Raw genomic sequence first — 21,701 nt, 5'->3', positions numbered from 1 at the left:
ATCCGCATCAATGAACCCCCTCTTGGGGTTCATAGGATTTTTTTAATATTTTTTGGTGGGACCATGAATAGTGATGAACTTCTATCGTTTGTGTGTCTGCATTAGTGAACCTGAAGAAGGGGTTCATAGGAATAAAATAATATTTTTTTAAAAAAAAAATATTTGAAAACTTTTTATTCAATACATTAAAAATATTCAAATACATTAAGAATATTAATGAACATAGAAAGATTATTCATCTACATTACCAAACTTTTTCCATACATTTTCAACTAAATCCGCTTTCAAAAGATGATGTTTCTCTGAATCCCGAACTTCATTGCGAACGCCTAACATATTACCGATATTAAAACTTGTTCTCGTTTTCACCTTGGAACTTCTGCTTGACTCTCCTGACTCGAACTCAGATGTATCAATTTGGGTATATCCGTCTCGTTCGTTCTCTACTATCATATTGTGCAATATGACACAACTTCTCATAATCATTCCTATCTTTTCCTTGTCCCATAGTAGAGCTGGGTTTTTAACTATTGCGAACCTTGATTGCAATACTCCAAAAGCCCGTTCGACATCTTTTCTGGTGGATTCTTGACGTTCGGCAAATAGTTCTGCTTTAGGACCTTGAGGGAGTGGGATGGATTGGATAAATGTTGACCAATTTGGATAAATTCCGTCAGTAAGGTAGTAAGCCATACGATAAGTGTGGTTGTTGACCTTGAACTTCACTTTTGGTGCTCGACCTTGTAAAATATCATCAAAAACTGGTGACCGATCAAGAACATTGATATCGTTGAGGGTACCTGGTAATCCGAAAAAAGCGTGCCATATCCAAAGATCTTGTGATGCAACAGCTTCTAAGACAATTGTCGGCTTTCCTGAACCACGTGTGTACTGACCTTTCCAAGCCGTTGGACAGTTTTTCCACTCCCAGTGCATACAGTCGATGCTGCCAATCATCCCTGGGAACCCCCGTACCTCTCCAATATCGAGTAATCGTTGAAGATCATCCTCATTAGGTCTTCGTAAATACTCCGGTCCAAACAATTGTATTATCCCAGCAGTGAAATTTTCCAAACATAAACGTGCCGTACTTTCACCAAGTCGGAGATACTCGTCATATGTATCTCCCGATTGACCGTATGCCAGCATACGTATAGCTGCCGTACACTTTTGAAGTGCAGATAGCCCGAACCTTCCGTGAGCATTTTTTCTTTGCTGAAAGTATGGCACTTCAGTACTTAGGCGATCGACAATGCGAAGGAACAATGACTTGTTCATTCGAAAACGCCTCCTAAACATTTCCGGTGGGTATGTGGGATTTTCGTTGAAATAGTCGGTCAATAGTTGACTGTGTCCGCGTTCCCGATTTCTTTCGATATAAGCTCGTCTCTTCGGGTTGTTAGCTTGACCATCAACTACTGAATCGATGAAATTATCAACAACTTCGTCGACCATTTCTTCTAAATACTCATCTACTTCATCACTTGATGAGGAAGACATTGTTGAAGCAATTTACTTCCTATAAAGGGCAAAAGGGATTTATAAGTACATTATTAGTTTAAATTTCCATAACTTAAATTTTTTATAAACTTATTAAAATATATCATACACAAGTACATTACATTTATTTCCTTGTATATATGGTATGTAGTGTTGTCTTTTATCATTTTTTTTCTTAAATTTAAAAATATTAGTTTAAATTTCCATAACTTAAATTTTTTATAAACTTAATAACATTTAACTTATTAGTACATTACATTTATAAACTTATTAACATTTAACTTATTAGTTTAAATTTAGTTTAAATTTAGTATATATTTTCCATCACTTATTTCCAACTTTTTTGAAAAACTTATAAAACATTACTAACCAATTCAAGTGTGGAGAATCAATTCAAGTGCTGATGGTTGAGGAGTGTATGAAGGTGTGGTGATACTTGCGAGTGCTGATGGTTGAGAAAAATCGTGGTGATGGTTGAGAAGTGAATGAAAGGGTGGTGATAGTTGAGAGAAATCAATGCAAAAGTGAAGAATCAATGCTAGAGTGAAGAATCAATACTATAGTGGTGATAGTTGAGCAGAAACATAGATCAAAAGTGAAGAATCAATGCTAGAGTGAAGAAACAATTTATAGTGAAAGAGTTGTTGCAGTTCCATAAGTGAAAAACATAGATTATATAAAGACACATATTTTACAATGTGATCGGGTACATACACCCGTGAGTACAAAATAGAACCCGTGGGTACATACACCCGTGAGTTCAAAACAGAACCTGTGGGTACATACACCCAGTAAAGCCGTGACCTGATACCAAAAGAAGCTGAGACCTACTGACAACACGTCCACACGCACGCATCCACCTACCGCAACCCGTGACCTGCAAACCTGCAAACCCAAAACATTTTCAGCAAATATCAAATGCAATCAAGTTTATATCAAGCATTATCCAACAAAAAAATTAACTTAAAAAGTTCATATGAAATGCAATTAACCTACTGACCCTATCAAAGCATTTCACAAATGAGTTTATTTTTAAGAGACACTTCTTGTGGAGAAAGTGTAGCTTCAGATTTTGCAAGCAAGCGATCAAGGATTTTCTGTTTAGATATAGTATTTTTGGCAGCTAATATGCTCTCTATCTGATCATAAGCTGCTTCATTGGTGTGCTTCTTGCGTTTGGCTGCTTTGCTTGCCTTAACGCCAGGAGGCCTAACATCTTGGTCCGCAGGAACCTCCTCAGCCGGTTCCTTCCTTTTCTCCTTTGCACCATCTTTCGACAATGAATGTGATCTCCATTTTTGATCAAACCTAAGCTCCCTCCAACAATGCTCCATACTGAACTTGACATGATAGTCGTTAAAGAAGATGTCATGGGCAGCCTTCATGACATCATTCTCATTTTGCCCACTCGCTTGCTCCTTCACCGCGGCTTCATGGCTTCCAACAAACTTGCAGACCTGCTCATTAACCCTTCCCCACCGCTGCTTACATTGACTCCACTCCCTAGGAATGGAGCCAATGAGCAGAGGACTAGCATTGACATACTCCACTATGCGCTTCCAAAACGTGCCTGCCTTCTGCTCGTTACTCACAATTGGATCTTTGCTGGTGTTCAACCAAGCACTGATCAAGACAACGTCTTCTTTGGTTGTCCACTTACGCTTTGACGCCGCTTTAGGAACCTCAGAACACCCTAAGTCTATGGGTTGACTGCTCTGAGAGACTAGTAGGTTAACCAACCCGGGAGAGTTATAGTTAAAAGGATCCATTTAGATTTTAGATAAATGGGTTTAAACTTTGGTTTGTGTTTTCAGAAGAAGATTGCCTATGATTTTAAACTAGTTTTGACCTTGAAAGGACAAAAAATTAAAGTGGGTCTAACCACCAAACATTGATTAAAGTTTTTAAAACTACAACTACTACACAGACTGTATTCAATAAACATCAAATCAGTTCTAACTCAACTCTACCTAGCAGTCGAATTGATTACACAACCAACCAAAACACAAGTACACGGGCTTCACACTCAACCATTCATCAACATTCATTTCAAATTCATCTCAACCTAGTACACATAGTTCAGTTCAAATGCAACTATAACTAGCACTCCAATTGATTAAGCTTGAGTGTTACCTTTTTTCAGTCGAAGCATAGCTTCTCCAAGTGCGCGACCTGCACTGAGAGGTTATAAACCTGCCCAGTGAGGTTATCAACCTCCCGATTGAGGGCTTTAACCTCTGCCTGGACATGGAAAAAACAATCACAAATTGTTAGTCCGTTAATAGAAAATTAAGGAAAATATTACAAATTTTAAACAAAAAAAATGGAAGTCACATTACCTCCAGCCTCTCAATCTGATAATTGACCTCCGGGAGTCCGTTGATCACCAACTCAACCTCCTCAAGACGCTTTGTGAGACGTTCGATATGCTCCTGGACACCAATCACCCAAGGCTGACGGTAATGAAACCCATCAGCCTTGTTAACCACAAAACACATGTGAGAATCTGGTTCGAAACTCAATTAAATGGAAATAATTAAATTGAGAAGAAGCGCTTACCGTGTAGTTTTTGCAGGTGAAGAACCGCTTCCCAGGAAGAGTGTCGTAGTCGTCCTTCCCCCGAACTTCGTCAATGATTCTCCCTCCGCAGGGACACCTCGTCGGAATCCCGTATTCTGAATCTGCCACGTATCCTTGCATGTTGATCAACTCCGACTGCCTCTTTGTCTCTCTTCTCTCTTCTGCGGGATCCATCTGTACCAGAAAAAGCAAAGATTATAACAAAATAAACGGTAAACCGTGACCCCAAACTCGATTTGGAACCCTAAGTAGAAACCCCCAAATCGATTTCAAATCCTCAAGAAACGAACCCTAAATTGAACCCGCATGGCGATTATTAACCCTAAATCAAAACCCCCATATCGATTTTGAACCCTACATCAAAACCCCCAAATCGATTTTCAATTAACCGATAACCCTTTCGACCCCAAATAGATTCTATGAAACCGTAAAAGTAGTTGATACTCACCTCAGATCGTTTACGAGAGTCTCCGACGTCGATTCAATCGAGAAATTCTCCGGCTGTCGCGTCGCACGAGATATCGCCTCCCACAGAGAGAAACCCTAGCTTTCGAAAAAAGGAGAGAAAATGAATCATCTCACGCGTAACCCTATTTTTCTCCCTCTCGACGCGAAAACACGCGGCCAATGCCTGTCCGACGCGTGGCTTGAACCCGTATCATACGGGCTCACTCCAAAGAGACGGATCACCCAATTAAACTCAATAAAACATTTCTTTTTATTTTCCGGGTCTATAAACCCCAGCCCATGAACTCCTATTAATCCGCTAATGCGGATGCTCTTATTCTCAAGTTTTCAAACAAAGTAAAAATGCATAAATTATGTAGCCCTCTAGGCACCGACATATTTAATACAGTAAATAGAAATCATCTTCATAAGTAAATATGATTACACATGAATGAAACTAAATTAACTTACTTTGGCGTATTCTATCTGGCTATCCATAGCTACACAGAGAACATTTAAAATTATTGTCTGACCAATATTACACTAAGTAAAAAAATAGAGAGAATAATATTACACTAAGTAAATAAATAGATATAGTGTATTCAACTATGAGTTTGAGACAATTTGTACTAAAATGAAAAATCTACAGTTATTAAAACATGAGTTGTAAAAATTATTTTAAAATTGAATGTTACAGAACTTGTTATTTGATAAACTAATTTGAAATCAACTATTATTGAATATATTTTAGGTAATTTCTCTATATTTTAACTCGTGTGTTTAAAATTACATAGTACTACTAAAGATAAACTACAAACTACTAGTTTAAATATATCCAAACGGAAAGTTTCATTCTTACAAAATAGGAAAAATGGTTTATTAGTCTATAAATTTTCAAATTTGAATGTGAATATCATATATTAATGCTAGACAGAACAAAATCATTATTCTGCAGTACGATGGTAGATAAGAAAAATTAAAGTATTAAATTTATTGGTGTATATTGAACGAGGGTCGATATTAGTAATAAATTACAAAATATATCATTCGTATTTGAAAAGTTATATTCTCGTATTTGATATTTTATAAAGCCAGTAAAACAATAAGCCAACTTACCATCATACATTAGAAACTTGTCTGTTATTATATAATTTCACCTTAATATGAAATTTATTTTAACTTTTTTTAAGAGAAAAATAATTATAAAACTAAGAATGCTACAAGTTTTTTTTTTTTTTTTTAAAAGGCTTTCAATTTAAATTAAAACAAACGTTTAAAACAAACATAGTCTTATAGTGGGAAAAAGCTTACATAAAACACAATTCATGATACGAACAAGCTCATACCTAAGAAAATACCTAGGCCGGAACTAGCAAAGCCAAAAAAAAAAACTGTAAAAGAAATAAGTCAATAACTAACGAGAAGAACCACGACCACGGTGGCCATGTTTACCTCTCCCATGCACAGTCTTCCATTCTAAATCTCGGTATTTGATAGGAGGTTTGGTCTCTCTCTCACTTCTTGTCAAGCTGAAAGAACTTATTTGCTCCATTTCAGCTTCATCCACAACTCCTAACACAGTGAGCAAGAAGGACTCTCAAATGCACCAGCTTGTGGTGTTGTAGTCAAAGGATCAACAACTAAAGGTTTTTGGACAATATTGTTGATAATGTTTGATGGAGAAGACTCCATAAAGTTTGTTGAAGTGGGAGCAGATTCAGAATCTACTAATGGGAATAAACTGTTGGACAGATTTGTCAAAGCTGTGGTATTCTCTTGTTGAGGCTGTGAAGTAAGAGAGTGAGTTATGCACCTTGCGGGTGATGTGTCTTGGCATTCCATAGAGATATCAGTAGAAAAAATAAGCGGTGGGGGAACAATCTCTGAACATGATGGCAAGTGTGGATTTATTTCAGTGCTAGAGACAACATGAGTTACCTGAGACAAAGGCGCTTCAGAAGTTGGAGTAGAGGTCAAGCATGTGCCATTAGCCAACGGATTCTTTTGAGAGAAAGCTTCGGTTGAGGGATCCTTCTCTCTTTGCTTTAATATGGGATCAATGTCCACAATAGGAATCACGTCATTGCTGCCATCTTTGGTTGACATCAGGTTTGTATCGTGTAGAGGTTTAGAAGTTAGAAGATATCTCTTCGCTTTATGACCCAAGTTTCCACATCTTTCACACATAGATGGAATCCATGTGTAATCAACATTAACCAGAAATATACTTCCCTGCTTATCATCAAGGGTAATAAGTTTTGGAAAATCCTTATCTAGTTCCATTTCAACTAGCACCTTTGCTTCTCCCATACTTGTAGGATCCAAGCGAGGTTTGTGCGTTAGAATAGGTTCTCCAAATCCTGAAGCCACATGGCTAATTCCTAATCTAGAGTAGCAGCAATCGGGTATGTTTTTCAAAGTGACCCAAAGTGGAAGTGTTGAGATTTCTGGGATTTTAAAAGATCCGTCGGGAGTCCAAGGAAGTACAAAAAGTAGGTAATCGTCAATTAATAGAGTTGTTCGAATCATGTCTTATTAACTAAAGACATACTATATATTTTCTGTGACAAAAAAAAAGAAGACATACTATATATTAATAAAATCTTTCTAATAGAAAAATCTACCTGATAAAAGTCTAGTGAATTGTACAAGTAAATCACCTAGTTTTGCCAGATTAAGACTAGAAAATAGTATTATTGGGGGAGAGGGGAGATCACAGTGACCATGGCCTTGAAAAGCAAATCAACCGACAGTGACTCCATCCTACCCATGTGTTGCATTCAATTTTGCTATGTGTATCAGTCAGTTTTTTCACATAATGACGAACCATCCACATACATTCTATGGTATGGGATGGCAGGACAAACCTACATCTTCTCTTTGTATGTTATCCTTACGGAGAAAGTTTTATGGATAGAAGAAACACAATAAAAATGATATTTATTATTTATTAAAACCAGATTTATCATATATTGGAGTATTGGACACACGTTGTGTTAATCATATATCTTTTTTTACTAAGTTAATCATATATCTTGACATATCATAAAAACAAAAACCTCTAATTCATGTTATGTTAATGATTATAAACATCGGATTTGGATTTTCGCTCGTTAAAAACAGCCTTTGATAACTCTTTATTCGTCCTCAATTTTTAGATCGTAACACTATAATCGCACAGAAAATATACAGTAAGCTATTAAAGTATGTGTTTGACATATTTTTAAGCAACTTATTTGATCATTTACGAATTGCTTTTAAATCCATAGCTCTCAAAGTATAACATCGGCAGTTCCTACAACTTAGTTGGAGTTTGTTTGAGAAAGACAATGATAAATATGAGAGTTTGAAACTCGTATGTGTTCTTTCTTGTTTTGTAAATTGAGAGTGAAACATTTTTTTTGTACTCAAACACGTACATCTTGTAGTCTTAGACTGAACTGAGAGAGAGCACTGCCGGTAATCAACGTACGTCATGCATGACTCTAATTATATAAAAGAGATTGAACATGATGTTGAGATTAAAATAGATAATTAATGATAGCTGTATATACAATAACTATTTCCACATCCATATCTGCATTTCCCGTTTTGTTTTTTCAGTACTGCATCTATTAAAATTAAAAGTCCTAAGACATGATGCAATAGCAAAAACAAGAACGTAGGTTGTAGAAATTTCAGATAAAAATAATTAAGATGTCAAACGAAGCAGACGTGCATGAGGTCCTACATAATTAGCTAGGAAACCTCTACATTAAATGAAACCAACAACCAACCAACTACTCCTTTCCTCTAAATCGCATTCACATTCATAACATAAACTCTCTTTGTCTATATAAACACTCACTTCCCCAGCTCTCTTCATCACTCATCATTCCACACACATCTCATTTTGCAAACAAAAAAAATCTAAGAGAGAAATATGGCTGGTCTAATGAAGTTGGCATGCTTGGTCTTGGCCTGCATGATCGTGGCCGGTCCAATCACATCGAACGCGGCTCTGAGCTGTGGCACCGTTAGCGGCTACGTGGCACCGTGCATTGGCTACCTGGCCCAGGGTGCGCCGGCCCTTCCCAGAGCGTGCTGCAGCGGCGTTACTAGTCTAAACAACCTGGCCCGTACAACCCCAGACCGTCAGCAAGCTTGCCGTTGCCTTGTAGGAGCCGCTAACGCCTTCCCTACTCTCAACGCTGCCCGTGCAGCTGGACTTCCTAAGGCATGTGGAGTCAACATTCCTTACAAGATCAGCAAAACCACCAACTGCAACAGGTATATATGTTAATCTGTCTCTTTCTCTCTCTGTGGTTTTTTTAAACAAGAAGTAGATAATATGAAGATTATTTTTGTTAAATGAAAACTTAAGTTTTTATATTAACAGTTTAGTGTTTTAGTAAAGACTGTATTAACGATTTGAAGTTCTGTTTAACCATATCCCGATGGATAATACCGGTGCAACAAGTATATACTAAAAAAAATTATAATGGGGATTTGAGTATTTTATTATAACGGTGTTATGTTTATTTGTATGTGGTTACAGTGTGAAATGAGCGGCGGTCGGATGAAGCTAATGCAGACGTTCAAGTATTATGTATTGGATGAGCGAATACTAAAATAAGATGTTCCATGGTTGTTGTTTTTAGAGTTTTTCAGTTTCCTGTCTTTTATGTTGTGACGTTCCTATTACTTTGGTCGTCTGTACTATGTTCACAATCAACGTTATATGAATTTCAGATCTAAGATTTACGTTTTATTCTACTATATTCTTACCGAAGGTTAGTTTAGTTCCATAATTATGAACAAAAATTATCAAACATAAACAAAAAGGAAATTATATTTAATTTGCAATACAGTTGGGAAGTAACGGAGCATTTTAATTTTACAGAAAATGAAGTAACAAGACATTCCCCACGCTTGGTAGTTGGTACTGTTCAATTATTTGTTTAGACTTATGATAATCGAGAAAATGGTGGACTGTTTCAAGGAACCGTGACAACCCTTGGAAAACCGTGACAAATATTCGAGGTCTATTTATTAATTCGATTTGGCCTTTACACTGATCACTTATGAGATGATGATTTGGACAATTAAATAGAATGAACATTAAGAAATAATATTGTTATTTAAATTTTGGCTATGTTTTCATCATTGATAGGTTATTTATCTTTTCACTTAATTTAGTTTTATAATTTACTTGTGATATTTTCTTATTAAAGAAAATGTCAGAAGTATTTATACTTGCATACGGTTCCCAAAAGTCTAGACACAACTTTGATTGCCTTTTCTGTTATAGAAGAGTGAATCAAATTTTTAGAAATAAAAATTGCAATTAAACTTTCAGTATATGCACAAGGGGCTAGAAGTCGTCAGGCCCGACCTCGAGGTAAAGCTGAGAAATCATGGGCTTCCAGCTCTAAAACACATAAACTAAATCCAGCCAGCTTTTCTTCAAAAGTTTTTTTAGTCTAGTAGTGTAAATCATCAATCTTATTTAAAGTAAAAGTACGTTTAGGAAATATTTGAAACATGAATAGTAATAAAAAAAATATAATATTATTTAGAAACATAGATATCTATCTTATTAAAGAAAAAAATAAGAATGGCTTATGCTATTAAGAAAAATTGGAAATTCATTATATTTGAGAAATTATATATCTCAGTCAACTTTAAAATATACGAAAATTACTCAATCTAATTAGCAAAAAAAAGCTTCTGTCTAAAATAATCATAAAACAAATTTACCCTTCATATACATATTTCAAATGAAAATATTAATTTAAAATTGATTTATATCAAAAATTGATTAAAAATATACATATATTCAAAATTTGATTTTTACTAAAATATTTTTCAGTAACCATTATTAGAAAAATGTTTTATATATATAAGAAAAACACAACATAAAACTCAATTTCAAACACCAACTTAAATTATGGTTTTTATATTTCACATTAAGTTTTAAAAATATAATATATATAATTAGTTATATGTTGGTACATATAAAATATTATTAATTATATAATTATTTATATGATAGTACGTATAAAATATGATTAATAATATGATGACACATTTATGAATATAATATTGAAATAAAAATAGCAACATATTTTTGAAAAAGTAATATATGGAATATTATATTATATATTTTTTTACAACATATTTTTCAATATGTTATACTTATAAGAAAAACAAAATAACATTTAATACAAAATAATAATGTTAACATTGTCTACTTACAACAAAGATATATATATATATATATATATTTATTTATATAAAATATAAAGTAAAAACCCGTAAGGATCCACAAGTCAAAATCTAGTTTATCATTAAATTCAGTAGCCGAAGTTTTATTCTCTAATTATGCCAATTTTAGTTTTTTTCTCTCAGTTAGCTTGTGGTTTTTTTAAAATTAGGACGGCACTGGGTCGTGGAGTCTGTTGATTTATAATACTACTTGAAGTTGCCCCCACCAAAATATATTTCAAGTGCAATCCATCAAATAATATTACATGATAAATTGATTCAAACTTTTTATATGAAAGTATGTACATGAATCCATGATCTTTGTAAGTAACTTTTATGGCTACGTCCAACACACATACGTTGGAAAAGGAGATAACTATATATTTAGTTTAATTTTTGGGCAATTTTTCGTGGTTTATCTCATTTTATTAATATGTTTTTGGTGCGTATTTTGTTGGATCTGCTACATCATTTTTTATAAGCAGATACTAACTCCAATCTAGAGTAGACACCTTTGGCCACCATGAACATTTTTGATAGCAAAAAACTCCAAATTTTTATGGGTCTCGTAGTGATTAGTTCTCGGACCTATAAAGCTTTTGGGATCGGTTATAAAAAAACTCCGGTCTAAAGTAATCAATCATTCTTGAACAGATGTTGTAATATATAAATCTTCTATTCAAATATTTTTCTACATAAAAATACTAGTATTTTTTTCCAGATGGATAGTTACAAAAGTCTTACGGTGGAAGTGAAAGAACGGCGTACGTACGTTAATAAAATGTATTTTGGTTTTCAGAAATAAAACTGAAATAAAATGTCAAACAAAAAAACAGATGAGATAATTATATCAGAAAATATACATATATATGAGAGGTACCCAACATAATTAGGTACTCTACATTAATTGTAACCAACAGCCAACTAAGTAGTCCTTTCTTGTAATCACATCCACATTCATAACATATACTTCATTCTCTATATAAACAGTCACTCCCTCGGCTCGTTTCCTCACTCAGTATCACAATTACACACATCTACTTTTGCAAATCCGCAAAAACGCTAAGAGAAAAAACAAATGGCCGGTCTAGTGAAATTGGCATGCTTGGTCTTGGCCTGCATGATTGTGGCAGGTCCCATCACATCAAAGGCGGCTTTGAGCTGTGGCACCGTTAACACCAACGTGGCGGCATGCATTGGCTACTTGACCCAAGGTGGACCCCTTCCCAGAGCGTGCTGCACCGGTGTTAGTAAGCTTAACAGTATTGCCCGTACAACTCCCGACCGTCAGCAAGCTTGTCGTTGCCTTAAAACTGCTGCGAGCGCCTTAGGCTCTGGTCTCAACGCTGGCCGGGCAGCTGGACTTCCTAAGGCATGTGGAGTCAATGTTCCTTTCCCCATTAGCACTAGCATCAACTGCAACGGGTACGTATGAATGATGAATCTCTCACACTCGCTCGGTTTCATATATATGTTAATAATTTTATATGGATACAAAAATTAGGATTCAAAGCTACTCGGTCTAACCATGTTTGAGGTTGTCATATAATCATATTAACGGTGTTATGTTTGATTGGATGTGGTTGCAGCGTGAAATAAGCAGCGTTCGGATGAAGCTTGAGTGGATAATTCCCATGCTATGAAATGGATGAGAATATATATTTAATAAGATGTTCGAATGGATGTTTTCTATTTTCCTGTCTTTTCTTTTTATTATGCCGACCCTATTAACTGGTCGTTTGTATTGTGTTCTCAAACAAACGTAATATGAATTTCAAGATTTTTAATTTACGTTCTTTTATTATATTCTTACGTACTAAGTTTGGTTACATCGATATGGAAAAAATATATATTAATTCATTAGTTTGCTTTAAGGTTGTGAAGAAGTAACGGATGGTGCATTGGTGCGGGGTGAGATACTTTACCATTAAGTATCCAAATTCATTCTGCTCGTCTCATACTACCTCCATTGGAAGCCTTAATATAACATAAACTAAAACAATGGGACATAACCAAGCGCTCGTAGTTTGGTGGTAAAAGAGATACAGCTGTACTGCCCGCCACCCGGGTTCGAGTCTTGGCCACAACGGATTTAACATCCCTTCCGTTGGGGCGCTGGACCCCTTTCGGGGGATAGTTGGGAATGTGGCTGCCCAGATACCAGAGTTATCAAAAAAAAAAAAAAAAAAAAAAAAAACAATGGGACATGGGACATTCTTTAAGTTTATGAGGTTTATAATGAGAAAATGATGGATTGCTTTCTCAGTCTTAGATTATTTTGGTTAATTTGCATGTGGAACACTAATTAGGAGCACAACTGCACCAAGGAGGAAGCAACGTACGAAGCAATGGTAAATAAGGCAGATTTGATCGGCCCAACTGACCGAGAAGCGTAAAAGTATCAATCTGGTGTTTGATCGACTGATCAAGTCAGAAGCAGAACAACGTGAAAACAAAGTTGAATAAGTAACTCTCTAGCTAAGCTAAAACTGCTTGTTTAACATAAGGATCAGAGGCGCTCTACAACATTCAATTTAATTCTTTTTTTTTTCCGAAAAATATGATGTTGTACGTTTAATTATCGTTTCTGTGACACACTGTAATAACTTAAAATTTACAGCAATAAGATTTAGTGAACCGTACAAGTAAAATGCACAGGTTTATAAAAGTAAGACTATAAAATAGTACGTAGCATGGGAGACGAAGTTTAGGAAACGGACAGTGACTCCATCCTACCAATGTGTCGTGCCATTCAATTTTGTGGGAGGGTAGGACAGACAAACCGACATCTTCTCGTGTCTACACGTACAGATCAAAATACAAATATTTATTATTATGCTTACAAAAGAGATCCCGTTCAAACAACACGAGAATCTCCAAATATTATTTGTTGAATTAAGGGAGAAACTCACGTTACATAAATTCTCAAGTTTCTGGGTGAGACTTAATAGTTTTACATTTTTTTTTGTCCAACACTTAATAGTTTTACATAAGATGTGTCTAATTGCTGTTTCTTCAAGAGCATTTTAATTTCTTGTCTTTTTTCTTCTTATATTATGGCAATCCTATTAATTGGTATGACGTATTTTTTTTGGATGTAAATGTTAAATTTTATACCAATTTCTTTTTGACAGAAATTATAAAATAAACAAGTAGCGGAGTACTGAAAATAAAACCTAATACAATACCAGAAAAATAAGAAGAAGCAACTCCGAGAGATAAAAGGACTATATCGAACTAAACAAAAGGCTTGGTAAGGCGTATTACTATATGTTTGCATACAACGTTATATCAATTTCAGAATTGATATATGTTTACGTTATTCATAAAATGATATTCTTTTTTTTTTTGTTAACCTTCTATTATATACTTTGCGCGCTTAGTTTAGTTTAGTTTCATCAGAATGAAAAGATTCATTAACTTGCATTACAGTTGGTAACTAACATAATATGTTGATACATAAGTCATAAACCTATTGCCAGCATTTCACCACTACGAAACCCTGTGGAGTCATATCTTTCTACATGGTTTTGACAGATTCCAAGCTTGAGATGGCTTAATTAAGTTTTGCTTCACATAAGTTACAAATTTATTTAAAGTCTTTCTGATCTTCTTGTCTATTTAATAAGCTTTGTTGTTAACTGATGTAGCGGAAGCTTTAAAAGATAGGACTAGAGATCCGTTGATTCTTGGAATACCCGGAAAACTAGGATAATCACAAAGATCTTATTTAGTCTAAGAATGCCTAAGATCAATGTCTTCTTAAATTCGTTGAGAACTCTCGAGTTCTAGCCGAAACAAGGAAATAAAGGGTTTCAAACCTCTCTTTTATAAAATATCAATATCAATAATCTGAATACAAACTTAAGCCTAAACGGCTATATATAAGAAAACATAGAAACCCTAAAACATTAGAGATAAATATCTTAATAATAAATAAACTCTAAATAAAACACTAAATAAATAAGATATTTATTCTAAATATCTTTTCTCCATCATTAACTCTCACCCTTCTGGGTTTTATTTAGAAATGATATCTACTTTTGGAGGAAAAAAAAAAAAGTCATAAACCTTGGAAGAATAGATGTTCAGTGTTGTCTCTAAATGAATAAGAGGGTCTACTACTGTTTTGTTAAAAGCGAGGAAGACTCTAGATGACTTAGAGGGTCTTGCTTAGATTTATCAAAACGACGACAAAAACCCATCCGAGATATTTTCTTACTGTAAAAGCCCACTCACGTTTATATTTCCACATGATCCGACGTCGTTCCAAAACATCCTTTTCTTTGCGTTTAGTCCTTAGCGAAAATACTTTGCTTCATAGTTGAAGACAAGCCTGAAAATCCCTAAACCAAAACCTCTCTCTCTCTCTCTCTCTCTCTCTCTCTCTGTTCTCTTCTCTCCTCTGAGACTGAGAGTATTCATTTCCATCAAGAGATGAGTATCCCAATGGAGCTGATGTCCATCAGAAGCCCTATCTCAACCTTCCTCCACAGACCTCACTCTCGTCCCCCCTCCACGCTTCGCTCTCTCCGTTTCCAACACCTTCCCACCCCACGCCACCATCTCACCGCTCCATCTCTCGTTTCCTGTACCGGTCTACGTCTCCGGTTTACCTCAGATACCAAGCTTAACCGCTCCTTCGTCGCCTTCGCCGCTTCCCACGAGGAATCTGTGAGTACTAGTAGTCCTGACTCTGCTCAAAAACTTGTAATTGCTCTGTTTCTGAATTAGGGTTTTGTCTGAGTTCGTCAAAATCTATGAAAGTTTTGTCCTTTTCCTGAAAAATCAATACTTTATGTACATTCAAGTGAGGTGCACTTTGGGGGATTGAGTACTAGTACTGGGTCTGCTCAAATACTTGTAATTGCTCTGTTTTAGGAATTAGATTTTGGTCTGAGTTCGTCAAAATCTATGAAAGTTTTGTCCTTTTCCTCAAAAATCAATACTTTATGTACATTCAAGTGAGGTGCACTTTGGGGGTTTTAGATATTGTCTTTTATGAGTACTGGGTCTGCTCAAATACTTGTTTTTGTTTACTTATGAGTTTCTGAAAGTTTTGCCCTTTTCTTCAAAAACCAAGACTTTATGTAATATCCTCCTATGCTCGACTCTAATTGGCTATCAAGTGACAGTATTGTCTTTTTTTTTATGAACAGGAACCATCAGGTGTTGAGGTGGAGAAGGAGAAGAGTGTAGTAGACGGTGATGACAATGATAGTACATCTCAGGAAGCGTGGAAGCAAACCCTTGCGTCTGTCAAAGAGCAGGTTTCGAAGATTCAGAGCGTGTCCTCCGAGGCGTACAATGTGAACTCCCAAAAGGCGATGACTATCTTGAAAGATACCTCTGAGCAGCTTAGGATTCAAGCGGAGAAGGCTAAAGAGGAGTTGGGGACGAAGGCTAAAGAGGTTGGGGAGGAAGGTAGGGAGTATATTTTGAAAGCAGCGGAGGAGTCTCCTTCTGATGTGAAGGAGATCGTTGAAGCTTTCTCTTCCAGTGAGGATCTGAGGGATGTGTCGAGAACTCAAGATTTTCATGTTGGGATACCTTATGGTAAAGATGTTATAAATATCTTGGTGTTAAACGTTTATGGTGTGACTAAAAGAATGTCTTTCTGTACAGGTTTGCTTTTGTTTGTGGGTGGGTTTCTTTCCTTTATGATATCTGGAAGCATTCCTGCTATCAGGTTTGGTGTCATTCTTGGTGGAGCTCTTTTTGCGCTGAGCATGGCTAGTCTAAAGGCTCAGAGGATTGGAGAGTCATCTGCTAAGTTCTTAAAAGGACAGATGGGTTAGTATAGTTTTCATCTTTGTAGACTTTTTTAAATATTTGCTTTTGATTGCGTAAAAGCTTTGATAACCACTCTGACATGCCAAGTAGCTAACCATAAAGGCTTATTCCAAGAGATACTGGGACTTATTCAGTTATATATATTGATATATAAGTCAACAGATTATCATTTCACCAATGTGATTTCTCCGACATTTTTTGATGTAAAGCAAACTTGTTGACACTCGTTTGTTTACATGTTCTTGTGTTGAACAGCGATAGTGGCAATCATATTTTTGAGAGAGTTGAAGTTGGTGCTGTTTCAGGTAACGTGATTACATTTCAGATGATTCAGTTTATTTGTTTGAACAGTTGATTTGAATGAAACATAATACACTCTCCTGTTTTTTCTTTCTTTCTACAGAGATCTACTTTCATGGGCTTTTTGACCACCCTTACAAGGTACACACTCAAAATGGTTATTCTTTTACATTGCAATTTCAGTAAAGCAACACCAGAGATGATTGCAAGAAGAGCCTAAACTAAACCCCAAAGAGATATCTTTAAATTTTTCCATCCACCAAAGTTCTTAGATTCATGTTCCATAGGAAAAAGAAAACACATTTTGCTTGCATATACAAGTTTATTATGATTTACATTTAAATTTGTTGGATTATTGTTGTTGCAGTGGTGGTGTGTTGGCGTTTTACGGTTACAAGTTGATGAGCAACAAAGAAAAGGGCCTAAACAAAGAACAAGGTGGAGAAGAAGATGAAGCAAGCGAAGGCTTTGTAAGAAGAGAAGGATAGAGAAATGGTAACATGAGCTATCATACTCTGTTACATGAAATCTTAGAATTCTCTTCTGTCTCTTTAAGTTGTGTACAACTTTTGTGATCAATCATCTTCTAAACTTGTGTACTGTATTTGGATTTGGTGGTGTCCTTTTGCCACATATCAACAAACAATAATACGGTTAGGCTCATCTAGAGATGCCATCAACAAAAGAAAGCATAAGAATTGAACTGAGATTCTTATGACTTACAAAATGTTACAGCTCCATGTAAAGTGACTAATGGTCACTCTACTAGTATGGTTGTGAAGTTACATCAGAGATGAAAGGTTGCAGGACTAGAAGATCAATCTATTAACTGATCATACAGTTTGATAGTTTGTGTCATAGGGACATAAGAACAGGTTCTTGGAGGAAAAAAAAAACAGATTCAAACTAAAAAGAGGAGCCGGTAATAGGCTTATTGTGTGGTCTAAGTTGCATTATACTAATATAGATCAAACAAAAGGTTGGTAGAACTAAAAAAGAAGAGTCATCTTTCAACTCCTCATACAGATTGATGGACTCAAAAGTCCATATGAGTTTCAGTATTGTTGGGCTGGCTGTCCAAAGGCATGTACTGCGCCATGATCGACCGAATCTCCGAGTCCATGTAATGCTGCACATATGTAACAACAATACATGTTTCTTTTGGTTATAGAATAGAGATATCAAAGACTTACAAGTCTCTATGTGAAGTGAACATTACCCTGATTCTGTATTTGTAGATAGCATATCCTGAAAGAGTCGCAGCAGTTAACGCTAGTAAGAGTATCAACACAAAGCTCCAGCCTAGCTTCACCGCTCCAAATGCTCCTGTATCATAAAACACAGTTCAGGCTAGAGTGCAGAGTTTCTAAATGGTAACATTTCGAGGTCGCATTTTGAAGAATGGTTACCAATGCAAGTATCAAGCTCACGCAAGTAAAACAAACCCTTCCTGCAGGTGCATTCATAACTTCCCCATGTGTTTTTGCATTTACACTCAGGGCACTGGCAAGCCAGTTTCTCTTTGCACTCATCAACATCTGCCAATACAAACAGAACAACCGAAAAAGATCACTTTCCAGACCAACATGATGTTATGTCTTTTACTAAGTTGGTTGCACATGAAAGACTAGTACATATATACATGCATATACCTTCACAGCTCTTTACACCATCTCCCTTGAAACCAGGCGGGCATTTGCAAACACTTGAATGATCATCCTAATAAAAAACCCATTTTCAAAAAGAGTTTATTAAATACTTGAGAAAATGATTGTTAAGATATTAGAAGTTGGCAAATGGCAATTTACTTACAGTGCAAGCAGAGTATGTGTAGCCACCTCTGGTTTCTCTCCAGCATCCTCCATTGTTGATTCCACAGCGCAAAGCTCCAGAAGCTGTCCACAAGTACAGACTATATAAAATAAAAGAACCACAGCAGCACACAATACTATTCTTCTGAATCCCATACTACACACATGTAACTGAGGAAGACTATTCAAAAGTTACAAATATAGCAGCAATGCTAAAAATGTCAAACTAATTTACCTTTGCAGTGAGTGTAACCATCACCAACAAATTTGACACCCTGAACAGTAGGACACTCACACAGTCTTCCCCTGAAAGTATCCTAATATACCAATTCAGAACAAAGAAGAGCAAATCAGACTGACCAGCAACAACAAAATTAAAGAAAAAAATTGTTGGAAAAATCAAGCTCAAGTGGATACAAGGCATGCAGTAATGTTAGCAGCTCTATCTTGCCAGCATCCACCATTGTTTTCTAAGCACTCATTGGTGTTTTGATCTGTAATAAACAAAAAAAATATATTAAAGGAAACGTCTCCTCCAAGTTATTGAAATGCAAATAACTAAGTTCTAGAGTAATCTTTCAGAGAAATGTAACCTTCAGTTAAACATATAGCTGGTTCCGTTGACTCTTGAAACCCTGCACATATAGCTTTCAGCACTGCTCCTTTCTCCAACTTACCTAGAACCACAAAAAAAATTACATCAAAAGCAATCAAATAAGTAAACATGTTTTAGTATGGCTCTTGAGTAGTACCTCTGTATTGCCTGTTGTTCACCACAAGTGTTGGGAGAATAGTAACATCTCCACGGGAGCCTTTGCCTACCTGTGACTCTTGTTCTGCTTTAAGAACTGGATTCTCCACATCTCCCTCAGTATCTCCCATACACAAGTACACCTTCTCAAGATCAATCCCTAAAACCACAACACAAAAAAAAGAGTAGAAATTAGCTAAAGGGGAAAAGAATCTCATAAGCTAATGAAGTCATTACACTCACCAAGTGACTTGATAACTTCATCAGCACATTCACTTGTATACTTGTTATACTTCATGGGACATCTAACAGAAAAATCAGTAGCATAGTCCCACCACTTCCACGCCTTACCAGTCTCATTAACCACTCTAAACACACAAGCGTGGCGCAAATTCTGAACAACAACATCTTTTCCATCGTACCCTCTTGTAAAATCCTGCTCAGGATCCGGAGCACAGTACCTTCCATGGTTGATACACTGAGACTTACACTGTCTACTCAGCATAAACGCCTTGGGACAATACCAAGTGATGAAATGCGGTGTGAACTGAGTGTACCCTCCTTTCTCAAGAATCTGAGCCGCTCCTTTAAAGTTTCTTAGAAACTCAATCTGCGTGTCGCATTTTTTGCCGCACTCGTCGTTGCTGTCGGTCCAAAGCTCGTATTCCACACGCTCGTCCGGGTGTGGAACTGACTCGGTCCAGTCTAGTTTCATGTTGACCATGTTGCCATCGGATATAGCTGACTTTATGCTGTCTCCTAACGATTTGCTGATTAGTGCTGAAGGGATGTTGATTTTTTCTAGATAGTCTGCGTTAGCAGTGTCTTCCTCTGGTGTGTCCATTGTGATTAGTGGCTCGAGTTTGTTATCGGACACTAGAATGGCTGCTGCTCCGGCTTGTTGAGCGTTCCATGCTTTCAAGGCGAAGTAACAATCTGTTCGTAGAGAACCAACTCAGGTTAAGAGACTAAAACACTCTTCAAGCCACACAATGGCATGGACATACAAGCAAGATACTAAGATCTTAGAACGATATAAAATGAATAAAACTTGTAGCTGTTAGGTTAAATATTTTTTTTTTGTATTAGAAAAGGTGCATTTAGTAGATAAAAAAGTTTTTCTAAATAGAAAATGAAAATTGGGGTTTTAGGTTGTATAAATACGAGTTTAAGAAGTTGTAAATTATTTATTAACATAATCAATATACAAATAGTAAGTGTTCTTACTTTCCTGTGCTTGACTAGCGTTTGTACAAAAACAAAGATTTTCTGACATTTTTAAGTCCAAAAAGAGTTATAAAACAGACATTTAACCACACTTAACAAAGTGCTAAACGGACATTTTATACCTTAGCTCACTAGCAAAGTCATTTAAAACGCACTTTAACAAAACTATCGTTGTCTGATCAGGTAACAAGAAGGAAAGTGAGATAGAAAAGAAAGAAGTCGAACCTCCTCGATCAATAAGAAGGAAAGTGGGTAAGCTTCCAGGTGAAGATTTGAAGGAGACACCGAACTCGCTGAAGCTCTTACATCCCTTGTGGTTAGACATGGGATACACGACGGTTCCGACAAGTGTTCCCCCGTATTTTGGAATTCCAAAATTCCCAATGGCGCATTCATAAACACCTTTGATGCTGTCAGGTGAAGTCACTTTTAAGTTGTTCTTCTCCACCAAGAATGTACCAAAGGTTAATTCCAGGATCAGAACAAAAGAGAATGACAATACTCCAAACTTCATCTTCACGGTACTTCTAATCAAGTACTATTGGAGATTCAATGCTTCTTCTGCTAGCCTCTGTCGTTGTAAAGGATGATTCGGTTATATCGTTGATGATACAATGAGATCAAAAAGGAAGCTTGAGGTTTTGGCAGAGAATCAAGAAAAATGTCTATGTATTCTAGGTTTATAACTGAACACAGTGATTGATGGTTATGAAAAAGTTTTAACTATAATCACGTGTTATTTTAACAACTTTTTTCCATACCTCCTTATCTACGCTACATACAAGAACAGAAGAAGTTACATTCTATAACATATATAGTATTTTAATGACTAATCATTTGTTCATTTTGAAAGAAGAAGAGATTATTGTTTTGTTAGATAACTTTACTGAGAAAAAAGCATATTGTGTTTTCATAATGCATGGCACGCACGTGTTTCACGTCGGTGACGGCTTAGCACGAGTACGTCGACGTCTGGGTCCTTTGCCTTCACCGCTCACGTGTCGTCCATTTCAAAGTTCAACTCTCTTTCTTTCTTTCCTTACTTC

At 36.1% G+C, this 21,701-nt stretch overlaps 6 protein-coding genes across 7 annotated transcripts; 3 read left to right on the top strand and 3 right to left on the bottom strand.

The window, feature by feature from the left end:
- Positions 1 to 2,504: 2,504 nt before the first annotated feature.
- On the bottom strand, positions 2,505 to 3,269 carry LOC125575064 (glutathione S-transferase T3-like). The gene has a single exon (XM_048781113.1). The coding sequence runs from the start codon at positions 3,267 to 3,269 to the stop codon at positions 2,505 to 2,507; it is 765 nt and encodes a 254-aa protein (XP_048637070.1).
- A 370-nt stretch (positions 3,270 to 3,639) lies between these two features.
- On the bottom strand, positions 3,640 to 4,424 carry LOC111200803. Its single transcript, XM_048781112.1, has 3 exons — positions 4,060 to 4,424; positions 3,840 to 3,977; positions 3,640 to 3,741 (listed from the first exon to the last, which is right to left on the bottom strand). The coding sequence occupies exons 1-3, from the start codon at positions 4,252 to 4,254 to the stop codon at positions 3,640 to 3,642; spliced, it is 435 nt and encodes a 144-aa protein (XP_048637069.1). The 5' UTR covers positions 4,255 to 4,424.
- Positions 4,425 to 8,332: 3,908 nt separating this feature from the next.
- LOC106450956 (non-specific lipid-transfer protein D) lies at positions 8,333 to 9,277 on the top strand. Its single transcript, XM_013892791.2, has 2 exons — positions 8,333 to 8,796; positions 9,065 to 9,277. Exons 1-2 carry the CDS (start codon positions 8,450 to 8,452, stop codon positions 9,072 to 9,074), a joined length of 357 nt encoding a protein of 118 aa, XP_013748245.1. The 5' UTR covers positions 8,333 to 8,449; the 3' UTR covers positions 9,075 to 9,277.
- Positions 9,278 to 11,751: 2,474 nt separating this feature from the next.
- Positions 11,752 to 12,560, top strand: LOC106454649 (non-specific lipid-transfer protein A). The gene is made up of 2 exons (XM_013896759.3): positions 11,752 to 12,198; positions 12,363 to 12,560. Exons 1-2 carry the CDS (start codon positions 11,852 to 11,854, stop codon positions 12,370 to 12,372), a joined length of 357 nt encoding a protein of 118 aa, XP_013752213.1. The 5' UTR covers positions 11,752 to 11,851; the 3' UTR covers positions 12,373 to 12,560.
- A 2,503-nt stretch (positions 12,561 to 15,063) lies between these two features.
- Positions 15,064 to 17,529, top strand: LOC106450960 (protein FATTY ACID EXPORT 3, chloroplastic-like). 2 transcript variants are annotated; one of them, XM_048780519.1, is made up of 6 exons: positions 15,064 to 15,447; positions 15,933 to 16,329; positions 16,399 to 16,566; positions 16,822 to 16,871; positions 16,970 to 17,007; positions 17,234 to 17,529. In XM_048780519.1, exons 1-6 carry the CDS (start codon positions 15,211 to 15,213, stop codon positions 17,352 to 17,354), a joined length of 1,011 nt encoding a protein of 336 aa, XP_048636476.1. In that variant the 5' UTR covers positions 15,064 to 15,210; the 3' UTR covers positions 17,355 to 17,529. The 2 variants fall into 2 exon arrangements, with proteins under 2 accessions (XP_048636476.1, XP_048636475.1); XM_048780518.1 differs by having other exon boundaries at positions 15,073 to 15,483.
- Positions 17,530 to 17,673: 144 nt separating this feature from the next.
- LOC106450957 (vacuolar-sorting receptor 1) lies at positions 17,674 to 21,462 on the bottom strand. Its single transcript, XM_013892792.3, has 11 exons — positions 20,881 to 21,462; positions 19,672 to 20,364; positions 19,430 to 19,588; positions 19,271 to 19,354; positions 19,095 to 19,171; positions 18,913 to 18,994; positions 18,679 to 18,761; positions 18,519 to 18,585; positions 18,276 to 18,404; positions 18,086 to 18,192; positions 17,674 to 17,995 (listed from the first exon to the last, which is right to left on the bottom strand). The coding sequence occupies exons 1-11, from the start codon at positions 21,167 to 21,169 to the stop codon at positions 17,903 to 17,905; spliced, it is 1,863 nt and encodes a 620-aa protein (XP_013748246.2). The 5' UTR covers positions 21,170 to 21,462; the 3' UTR covers positions 17,674 to 17,902.
- Between the last annotated feature and the right edge of the window lie 239 nt (positions 21,463 to 21,701).

This window comes from Brassica napus, chromosome A5, assembly GCF_020379485.1.
Source record: "Brassica napus cultivar Da-Ae chromosome A5, Da-Ae, whole genome shotgun sequence".
Lineage (NCBI taxonomy): Eukaryota > Viridiplantae > Streptophyta > Magnoliopsida > Brassicales > Brassicaceae > Brassica > Brassica napus.
Note: the sequence above shows the minus strand (reverse complement) of the source record. Positions and strands in the feature narration are given on the sequence as shown.